Here is a 10612-nt window from a genome sequence, read left to right on the forward strand (position 1 = left end):
CTGCCTATATGTCCTAGGTAGATGCCAAAATAAAAAGAACACGCGCACGCGCTTACTCCACATACGCGGTCATTAGCTAAAATTAAAAAGTCATAATGAATAAGTGAATACGTTAATTCGTTAAACACTGTCATTAGCGGACGAATTTTGCAAGTCCTCGTAGGTCGTCGCAGGTGTTCAGACGCGCATTAACAAAACGATTAACGACTATTGACCGTCGTCAATGACATTGTCATTTTTATCGGTGGGGTATCCGCTTAAATGGTTTTATAATTTTCTGACAACGATTAGGCAAAACAACAAGGCATACAACAAAATGTCGTCGTTGTCGTCGTGTGTCGATCAGCTGTTCTTAGTTCACGAGTGCCTTGCTAGTGGGCAGTGGTTTCATTATGTGGGTTAATTCAGCGTAGGACATTGCCATTTGCCCGTTTCCCGTTCGCGGTAATACAGTAATAATAATAATAATAATAATATCGTTATCGTAAGCGAGCCGTGACCCGTTACCACAAATATCTATATAGGTACACATTCGTGCAATCGTGCCCATTACCTGCAGCGTGAGACGCGGTCATTCGAACCCGTTATCTTATTCGCAGTTTCGATTCGCACACCACCTAGCCAGCAGCGGCTCGTCCAGCTCGACGGATTTTCGTTCGCGTCGAACCGTAACAATTATTTACGACGCAAGTCGCCCTTATCTCAAAACCGCCCTTATCACTCACTCGATACAACAACAACAACAACAACAACAACAACAACAACAGTACAAAACTACTATAATATCGATGTCCCAGTCCCTAATTCTCATCATCCTGGGTTATTGGCGATAATAACGATAACAACGGTAATAACGATAACAACGATAATAACGATAATAACGATAATAACGATAATAATATTATAATAATAACAAACCCAATCTCATTCGACAGTCGATAATCGATATCCGAGTCGACTGCTACGTGTGCGGAGCGATGTTCATTCGGGAAAAATTCAATACAAATTGCGTTTGAAAATGAACGACTGCCGTGCCGTCGCCTCCGAGTCAACGTTTCGCTGCAACCGTCGTCTCGTCGTCGGACGAACCGTTCGTGGAAGGAATCGTGCGGTGCCCACATTTCACGATACTCAAATGCATCGTTGTTCGCCACTACCCCGTTCAGCTTGACGTGACGAAGTGCACAGCCCTTATAACCTAACCGTAAGTAAAACAATATGCACAGTTCTTATTACCGTCCGTAAACAAAACAATACGACTAACTTTATGTTCCTAACCGATTCCCAATTAAACGTTGTGAACGCTTAATATCAATTTTTTGTTTGATGATTTAACTTCATAATATGTACACAAAACGTATATTAACTGCTTAAAAAATATGATGCAGAAAAAAAATACACGTTGCTCTCAAACTAAAAACAACTATTAAAATGTACAACCATAGTTAATATGACGCACAAGCACATTTGTTTTTTAATCATAAGTTTAAGTCGATATTTAGTTTAGTTTAAAGATTAAACAATTATTACCATTTTATAGTACCTATGTAATTTTGTGCTTATAATAATATAATAATAATTGTCACGTAGTAGAATGGTTTAAATAGGATAAAATGTTATTTGAATTACTATTATGTATATTATTCATTTTTTTTTTTATACGATGCTACTCTATTACTTAGGTAAACTGATATTTGAGCATTTCCCAAGATCAGAGAATCTCCGTGTCTTTGAAAACAATACTCAGTTAATCATTCTACATTTTCAAATTACCTTTTTGCTTTGACAACTAAATATAATTGTAGAAGCATATTGTATGCATAGTAATGAATAAGATACTAAATAATATTTTTTACTAAAACCACATATAAACAAAACATTTTATCAAGAAGATACCCTACTCGCATGTATTGTTTCTATCCAACATACGTTATGGTACAACATAATATACAATTTACATTTAACAAAACCAATTTTGTGTTGTTAACATTAATATTAGAGTAACTTATCATCAAACTTAAAGGTAATATTAGGCATTTATTTTTATATGCATTTTGTATGCTTTTGTTAATATTTTAAGCTTAAAGTGATTTAATATATTCAAATTATAGCAATGTAAAATATTTAAATTTTAAAATGCTCATAAATCTTTTCAAATAGACTTCAAAAATAAAATTAAAACCGGGAATATCATATTTTTACCTTTAAATTTGATAATAATTCAATCTTAATAATTGAATGATAAATATTATTGCTAATGAACGCAAATTTACTATGATTAAGTACACAGGCTTGAATTGAACTGATGAGCTAGTGAGAAAATTTTGATGAGCCACTCTAAACCTTGAACTATAGAAAGGTTTACTTTATAAATTTAAGTATAATAGAGTAGAAAAACAATCGATGGTGAAAAATGAAAATACATAATATTATCAATCACATAATAAACTTAAAATTAAATTTGTAATAAATGTTTATATTGTTGTTTAACGTTTTTGACCAAATAATGACCAATCAGTATCTAAAAAAAGATCACAATATTTATTTTATCAAGAATGAATTGAAGCAATTTTGATTTTTCTGCTCCTTTGAATAATTTAGGAGAATTATTGCAACCCTATGTCACCCCTAATTTCTAAAGGTCTGCACGGGCAGATAATTTGCAGCCTGGTTCGGCCTGGTAATTTTTTAAGTAAGCTCGGGCCGCCCGGCCAGGTAACTATTTATTGTGTAAGTTCGACCATTTGTTGTATTTAAGGCTTAGCCCAGTAATTTTTTAAATAAGCGCGGCCTAGATAGGTCAATTTTTTATGGTTTTTTTTCTTAATATATCTAATAACTATAAATTATAATTTGTTTAACAACATATTTATAATAAAAACATTTAATATAATTTATATATAAAAATTCTTCAATATCAAATATTACTTTATTATTTATACATTCATTCCTTTGAATAACAAATTAAATAATAAATAATATATATTATAACTAAATTTGAAGGACAATTCTCCAATAACAAATAGGTATCACTTTATTATTTAATATTTAATATTTATAAATTCAGTCCTTTCAATAAAAAATTGCTACAGCAAGTTTAACAACAAAATAAATATCAGTTGTTATTGACATATATATATGTATTATGTGATATGTATATATTATTATTTTTTTTATAGAAGCCCGGCCGGTCCGACTTCAACTACATTTAAGTCCGGTCCGGTCAAGCTCGTTAATTTTTGTCCAAAAAAATGTCCGGCCTAGAATTTTATTGGTCTGGACCAAGCAGGTCTTTACTAATTACATAACAAAAAATTAATAATGCACATGCATTGATACTTAAATTTACACATATAATTAAAAATAATTAAAAGTAAAAAAAATTTTATGTAGATATTTTTATCTATCTAATAAATATTGAACATATTGGTTGTTGAGATTTTTGCTTTAATTTGGTAAAATATATAATTATCATAGATCTTATAGCTACTTAATATCATGCTTATAGAAATTAAAATTGAACAATTATTACAATATTCTGACTTTTTTATTTTCATACATTTTTATAATAATTTAATGTATTTAAATGTTATACATTACTATAAATTAAAAGATTTTGAAAGACCTTCAAAAACAATGTTTTTCTATCAGTATTGAAACGTATAGTTTGAAAAAAAATATTTTCCTATATTTTAATCATTTTTTTCGAGGTGAAAGATATTCACAAAAAAGTGTTCTGCTTTATTATCTTAATTAAAGGTATATCTAATATTTTCTAATGTTTTATTGAAATGTCCTCATAATATTGACTGAAGCCATTGGTATATTATATATTTGCATAGGAACAAAAGTAGACTTATAGTTGATGGTTACAAAATTGTGACCATCACTGAAAATACAGACCTAATGACTACTAGAGAATAGTTTTTTTTTTTCATGCAGTTCAAGTGACGATGTCATATTAAAATTAATTTCTTGTTAGGTAATGTTTAAAATTTTAAATCAATGCATAAAAAAGAATATTAATCAATACTTACGAGGTTAAAAAGTCAGTATCATATGTACTTTTGATAAAATTATAAAATTTTCCTCCTCGTGTAGGACAAATTTTCTCTTGTGGAAAACAAGATTTTATTATTTTTTATTTGTTTTAAAAAATAAATCAACCATTAATAACTACTCATATAAATAAATAACATTGTCAACATTTAAGAAGTTTGTTTTAGTAAATTTTTAAAATTTATCAGATATTCTATTAAATGTTTTTATTTTACTTTTATATATTTTTTTACTTTTTTATTTGACATTTGTTTTGTGGTTATATTTTCTTAGTTTAATGGCTCAGAGTACTAAAAAGAACTGAATAACATTGATAATTTGTAGATTTTTCCAATAGTGATTACTGAATAAGTTTTAAGTTCCGATTGATCAGATCAACTAACAAATACAATTCTATCAAAAACATACACGTGTATGACTATCACGCTTTTATCTCCTTCAGGGATATAATATAAGTTACTTAATTAACGATTAACGAATTTTTCGGTAGGAAAACGTTTGGTTCGCTTACTGCAATTTGCATCTGAACATTTAGCAGTTTTTGAAGGGTATGAGTAATAATTTGCTTACGATTAATAAGCACATCTTTCAATTCGACAGCGAATATTTTCAACAAATATCGTTAATTTGTTTGACTATACGAGATCTCGGGATTCCCCTTGTTCTTTGTGGGCGGGCGTCCCAACAACAATTTTTCACTATACTGTCCCGTAAACGTATCGCTAAGTTTGCAACACTGCGCAGCATTTGAACAGCAGTCGTGGTCACACCACGACTGCGTTGACGGTGCTCAATGCTTTGAGGAATGTGACTACTGACTACTTAGTACTGACTACTGACTAATACGAGTACAGACATTGTGTGTGACTGACGCACCCTTCTTTGTTTGTTTGGTCCTGTACGCCCGTCTTCCGGTACATTGTTCAATTTTGGTACTGTTATTCGTTTGTCCGTCAACAACGTTACACAAGTGAGTACGAGTACACATTTTTACACATTACTTTATTCGACGTAAGTCATTTGGCAATTAGTTTTGTAATCCGATAGTAAAGGGTTGTCAAAATCCTGCTAAACGTGTGTTTGATGAAAACACGTGTTTTTATTCCGACCACAGTAACCTCGACCGTTCCCATTTCGCAAGTCTTAAACATCTCAATCCACTTTGAATACAACTGCGGCTGACAAATAACACATTAATAATTTTATACCATTATAATAGTAGATAAAATACCATTGCAATAAAATTATATATATATGTATAATATTATATATATATATATATATATATAATATTATATAATAGTTGATAAACTATTATATATACCAAAACCTAACTTAAACGTGATTTGGTTTCCTGAAATTAACTCGGACTTTGTTTACGCTAATCGAGTATGAACTACCCACTTAAGGAATTCTATTTATATTATTAAAAATATATAACGAAAAAACGGAAAACCCGTTTTTAAGCAATAGTTAAAAAAAAATCCAAAGATTAATTCCATTTTGTATCGTATTAAAGTTAAAAATGTTTTTGTTTCAAACAGATGATGGTTGTATTAAATTACAGGTATAATAATTAAATAATAAATTTTGTGTTTTCATTGAGCATCAGAGCATCACTATACATTTTTGGCAAATATTTATTTATAGTATTTATCTTAAAACTAAATTTTGTATTTTTTGTTTGAGGATGGTAAAAAAGTTACTCAAGTGTTATGTGTAGCATCTTTATTAAATCACATTTAAATATTACCTTCTAAGAATATAATTATATTATGTTGAATGTATTTACCTACTATAATAATATATGTTTTTATTCATTGATTATTATTTATTGAATAAAAAGTGTATTGAAATACTCATAAAAATATTTCTTTAATTTTTATATAATATACTGATAAGCATCAAATTTATTTTTATAAGTAGGTTTTTTTAATAAGAATGGGTGAGTTAAAATTTTTTAATAAAATTGTAAAATAACTTTTTTTTAATAGTTATAATTTAAAAATTAATAAATAAATTACAACATATAATGCAATTAATTTATATATAATATACATTTTTAATTATAAATTATAATACTTTATGAAGTTAAGATAAAATAAATTATCTGTAAAAACAATGTTTTCATTTTATTATTTAAGTAATATGGTTTTCATTTAATCTCTCGTGATTCATTGATAAAGACAGTCGCGAGAAATAATTATAAAAAGAATTTATAAATTATATATATATATCAACTATTTATTTATGGAAACACTAATAACTTTATCTCTTTATACTATTTTTGTGAATAATGTTGATAATTTTTTTGCAATTAAATTTTCAATTTAGTACTTTAGTTATACAGTCGAGTCGCAATAACTCGAAGTTTTAAAAATTTGTTTCGCGATATGGATTATTTGTGATATTTACTCGAATTTATATTAATTTATGTATAACTTATGTATGTTTCTAGGAGAATAAAAAAAAAATTGAATTGTCAAGTTATTCAAGTTATCGCGACTCAAATGTATATGAATTTGTTTTAAATGACTGAATCTCTTATTTTTTACTTATTACTTATTAGGAACTCATGTGTTTTAATTACATATCAAATTAATTGTATTTACTAATTGTTTGTTTTTTTTTTTTTTTTTTTTTTTAGGTTTTTGTGCTAACGTACAGAAAATTGGTTTCTAATTTATACACTTAGTAGTCAACAAAATCTAAAGTTCGGTTTTCCTTTTTCAAAATCTGTAACATTGATTATACCAATGAAAAAATCTATGATTTTATCAACTTATAACCCTAGAATATTAAGAAATGGTAAAATTGTTATTCCAAAAAAAAAAATATACAACTCAAAAAAAATCTATTTCAAAGAAAAAGATAAATAATAAATTATCTTTTCTTAAAACAAGTTCAAATAATATTAGTAATTTAAATCTTAAAAATAAAAATGAATTGATGGCAGCTTCAAATTATAACCATATACTTGACAACCGTCATTTATATGTGTTGCTTACAAGATTACCACCAACAGTAATCAATGGAGATTTGTTTGATGATCAAAACAATAACAATAATAATAAAAATTATACAAAATTAGAAAATTATATCCAGTTAAATGAACTTCAAATATACAATAAGCTTGAACCAAAGATAGATAAGAGTGAAATGTTAACTGCAACAAAAGAAACTAAACAGACAAGTATAAAATCAAACTCTTTTAATGATAAAAGTATTATGAAAGCTAAAACATGTGATCATTCAGTAATTAATCAATCTCCTGATGTACGAATTACACGCGGAAAGACAATCAAACTTCAAACAGAAGAAAGAAAACAATTAGATCAAATAATTTTTGATAAATTTCCTAACAACACATTTAAAATGTTTGCTATTCAACTATCTGATATTAATGAAGAAGTTAAATTTCTACGAACACTTGGATTAATATGTCGTTTTAAATGTCCCTTTAATTGTAAAATTAAAAAAAAATCATAACCAAGACTATTAATGTATTATCTCAATGCTTCATAATTTTCATATTTATTTTAATTAATTATAATAATGTATAATTAAAGACAATTTTAAAATGTTAGTTTTGTTATTAGATATTAATTCAATTTAATGTAGATAAGTTTCTGGTAAATAGCCTTTAAAATTTAAGAACTAGTTAATTTTAATTTTATTATTGTTTAACCTTATATAATTGTACATAATTTATTTATTATCAATACTATGAACTATTATTGTATGTAAAAATTAAAACATTAGTCAATATTTACAAACTACTTTATTTATATCATTGCACTTGTATAATATATTATAAAAATGGACGAACAATTAAAAGCTGTATAATATACACTTAATTCTTATTATAATTTATTAAAAACTTGATCATGAAAAAATGTATTTCATCTTGTAGGAAATAAAATGTGTTAATTTTTGTTTTCTATTTAATATATATATTTATTATTATTTACTAACTATCATTTTGTTTAAAATGTTTACTACTACTATTATAAGGTAGTTATTACTTTTATAATGTAATCTAATTTTATTTTTATTAATATTGTATAAGACTAAATGTTAATTTATAACATCCATTAATCATTATGTTTGTTATTTTAGAAACATCGAATAAAAATGATTTTATTAATTTAATATGTGTAAATATGTGAAGAGAGAGATTATTTAATATTAATAGTTAATGTTTATTCAATACGCCTATTAAAGCTTAAAGAGCTTAAACGAAATATAATTATAATTTGCTTTAATTGTTCATCTCACATGTCTATTACAGTTTGAGTTAATTAATGTGATCAGTGATTTACTTAAAAACTCATTTAAAATTAATTTTGTCTTACGCATGAATATTAATTTTTCTATTATTCAATGTGGAAAATTTAACATATTCATAGATTGTTCCACCTTGAAGACTAACAGTTAGTTTTTAGTACCTAGCTGTAACAAATATTCCACTTGGGAATTGATTTTAAATTAAATACCACTTCTAATTAGTATCTTCTAGTTACTTAACACAAAAAAGAAATAAGAACCTAACAATCAACCTTTAAATTATATAAATATTAATGTGTGTGTGTTTAAACATCCATATATGATACAGACCTTAAAACTCCAAACATCTTTATTATTTTAGCTGACTATTTAAATTTAAAAAAAAAACTGTGTAATGACATATTAAAATAAATCTCTAGCGTCAAATAAAATTATTTGTCAATCAATCTGACTAGGCTATTCTATTATTGCCACTCTGATAGAAGAGTGTGTAAGTATTAAAATAAGTTCTATTTAGGTGTTTGATTTACAAACAAAATACTTTATACTTTACTTTGTTTTAAATACAATAATTTATTAATCATACAATTTAAATACGGAAAAACGTGAATATAGGTAACATTATGATTTATGAATCAGGATGTGTATGTGTATTTAGTGGCGCCAGAGCTAGACGGCCGAATACAGAGAGGTCTTTGTGGGTATCTTCCTTTTCACCAAAGACTATCAAGACCATCCATCAAAATAACATGCATAAAATTTCTCGGTCCAAGATCCAAGAAAATATGGATAGATCATAGATACCTATTGATGTGGTGACTGCAGGGTGGGTGTAGGTATGATTTAATTATGTGTGAAACATATTTTTATTAGTTTGACCGAGAAAAAAATAATATCAAAGGTCTATGTACTGTTTTTGCGACATTTTTACAACTCCAAATCAATAAGTCTGCTTAAAAACGATTGTTAAAATTAGAAAATTACAAAACTTATTACATATTGCTGCCATCTTTATCTTCCCCGCCCTTCATCACGGTACTGAGTAAGTCACTGTAGATAAGTCATTACCAAAGTACTGTTATGGCGAGATAAGAATGATAAGATTCGTTTGATTCATTTCGAATTTGAACATTTTATGAGTTTGTAAATGTTTTATGTAAATGTTCATGATTTTTGTCAATTTTACTTTTAAAAAAGACAAAAAGATTAAAACAATCCATTATAACAAAAAAATATGAGAAAGTATTTTCGATATTTTTAAACTGCTGTAAAAAAAAACTAACCAACTAACTATAACATTATACATCAAAGTTTATAATTGAAATATATTTTCAGGACAACTAATGACAGCTCAAAAACATATAATTTTAAAATCAATAGGTACGTTATTGATTTTACAGTTGGTAATTATGTTTTTTTTTGTTTCTGACGTCATGGTTGAGATTAGAATATTTGCCTCAATCTTCAACATCAAGGGTTAGATTAGTAGGTATCTAATAAATAATTAATTTTTTATTTATTCAAAATGACCAAATAAATACGATGGAACCTCTATTTAACTAACGTGAAGGTTTTTAAAAAAAAAAAAAACACATTAGTTAGAAATTTCGTTAAAAAGAAATACAATGTACTCTCGATTATCCGCGGTATATAGGATGGCGGGGCATCCACGAATAAACGAATTCCGAATAATCGCCCATCACAACCCAATTAAACCGATAATTATGTAAAATTTAAAGACTAAAGATGTTTAGATGTATATTTTTTTTTGTTTACCTATAGTATGTAGATGATTCCGCGGAAGACAACGGATAGTCCTCTCGCGGATAATCGAGAGTACACTACACTGTAATAAGTATTATGTGTACGAAATGACGAAAATAAACTGGTGACAACTGATCTTACTAGTATAGTTTGTCTCTTACATAGTTACATAGGTAAGACATCGATAACAATAATTCAATCCTTCAAGGTACTTACTAATATATTATATAATTAAGGTAGATAATACAATTTAACCAATCGTATGTTTATCCTTCAGTGCAGGCGCGCCCAGAAGGGGGCTTTATATAGGGTTAAGCTCTCTCTCGAAAAAAAAAATATTTTTTACATCAAATTACACATTATTATAGATAATATAGTATGACAATGATGAATGATGATGTTTTTTCCAAATTGTATGATAATGTTAAATACACATTGATAGTTCAATAGCTGGTAGGTAGGTACGTAATAACTGAAGGTTTATGGCGATCGCCGATCGTTT

General features: G+C 27.1%; 1 protein-coding gene across 1 annotated transcript; it reads left to right on the top strand.

Annotated features, from left to right (window-relative positions):
- Window positions 1–328: 328 nt before the first annotated feature.
- LOC132927008 (uncharacterized protein DDB_G0286175-like) lies at window positions 329–8211 on the top strand. The gene is given in 3 exon segments (XM_060991449.1): window positions 329–1204; window positions 6707–6881; window positions 6883–8211. Coding segments are annotated over 2 exon segments (732 nt in total). The 5' UTR covers window positions 329–1204; window positions 6707–6815; the 3' UTR covers window positions 7549–8211.
- Window positions 8212–10612: the final 2401 nt, after the last annotated feature.

Source organism: Rhopalosiphum padi, chromosome 3 (genome assembly GCF_020882245.1).
Source record: "Rhopalosiphum padi isolate XX-2018 chromosome 3, ASM2088224v1, whole genome shotgun sequence".
NCBI lineage: Eukaryota > Metazoa > Arthropoda > Insecta > Hemiptera > Aphididae > Rhopalosiphum > Rhopalosiphum padi.